Source organism: Monoraphidium neglectum (assembly GCF_000611645.1).
Source record: "Monoraphidium neglectum strain SAG 48.87 unplaced genomic scaffold scaffold01492, whole genome shotgun sequence".
NCBI classification, from domain to species: domain Eukaryota; kingdom Viridiplantae; phylum Chlorophyta; class Chlorophyceae; order Sphaeropleales; family Selenastraceae; genus Monoraphidium; species Monoraphidium neglectum.
The window spans coordinates 1-1,176 of record NW_014012136.1 but is presented as its reverse complement, the minus strand read 5'-3'; the positions used below and the strand labels follow the sequence as shown (position 1 = coordinate 1,176).

Sequence of the window (1,176 nt, the reverse complement as noted above, 5' to 3'; positions counted from 1 at the left end):
CGACGCGGCGGTTCCGTCACGGGAGCCGCCCGGCCCAGGCCGGCCATCCAATTCCGCCGCTCCCGTCGCCGCCGCAGGTGTACGAGGATCCTGAGGCGTGGGACGAGCAGGAGTTTGAGGGGCGCATGTGGGCGGCGCTGCGGGCGCAGCTGGAGCCCGAGGAGGCGGAGGTCCTCGACCAGGTGTGGCCAGCGCTGAGGTCGCGAGGCGCCCGCTGGCTTCAGGTTTTAGCCGGGGCGCCACGAAGCTTGCAGTCGGGGATGACAAAGTGGGGGCAGGGCTTGCGGCTGACAGCTCGTGCACGGCGGGCCAGCCGGCATAGCGCCTCCACTATGGCTGCCTGTTGCCCCCTTGAAACCGCCGCTTGACAGTTTTTTGGGGAAGACTGGAGCGCCGCCGGCGAGATGGAGACCTATGAATTCGAATCGAAGCTGGCGCAGCTGTCGGACGATGACAAGCGCGCCCTGCTGTCCGTTATGGGCAAGATGGGCCAGCTCAGCAGCTTCGTAGAAGCTGCCGAGGCGACCAGCCTGGACGCGCAGGCTGACTTCCAGCAATTCATACAGGAGCAGCAGCGGGAGCAGCAGCGGGAGGAGCAGCGACGGAGCGGCGGTGAGGGTGAGGAGGACAGCGGCGACGGCGGCGGCGGCGGCGCGTGGGAGGGGGGGCCGTACCCGGGGGCGAGCCCGGCAGTCAGCCGGGTGCTAGAGGTGCTGCAGGGCGGGGAGACGATCCTGGTGGACGCTGACGAGGAGGAGGCGCGGCGGCAGCGCATGCAGGAGGAGGCTGCGGCGGCGGCCGAGAAGGAGCGGCGGCGGCGGTGGGGCCTGGCTGACGACGGCGGCGGCGGCGGCGGAGGGGAGGGCGCCGGGCGGCGCTGGGGCGAGTGGGGGCCGCGGGCAGGGGGTGCCGGCAGGGAGGAGGCGGCTGAGGACATGGACTCGCGCCTGGACAGGTGCGGCGGAGTGGTGGGCTGCCTGGCGTGTATCGGGCTCTGCACAGTAGTATTGTTTTTGGGAAGGGGGGCTCCTCCATCATGGAGGTGTGTGTTCACGGGGTGCCGCTGCCGGCAGGCGACATAGCGGCATCTGTTTTGACGTCCTCACGGCATGTTCTAACTTTCAACCCGGCCTGGCTTCACCTCGCATGCCATGTGTGTGAGCCTCTGTCCTGCTA

General features: G+C 69.6%; 1 protein-coding gene across 1 annotated transcript in view; it reads left to right on the top strand.

The window, feature by feature from the left end:
• Positions 1-1,082, top strand: part of MNEG_8067 (hypothetical protein) — a gene marked incomplete at both ends in the record, with an annotated part of 2,047 nt that extends 965 nt beyond the window's left edge. Inside the window, 3 exons of the mRNA XM_014043459.1 lie at positions 78-182; positions 372-968; positions 1,074-1,082. Of these exons, the coding sequence (XP_013898913.1) occupies positions 78-182; positions 372-968; positions 1,074-1,082 (711 nt within the window). The remainder of the gene's footprint in view (positions 1-77; positions 183-371; positions 969-1,073) is intronic.
• Between the last annotated feature and the right edge of the window lie 94 nt (positions 1,083-1,176).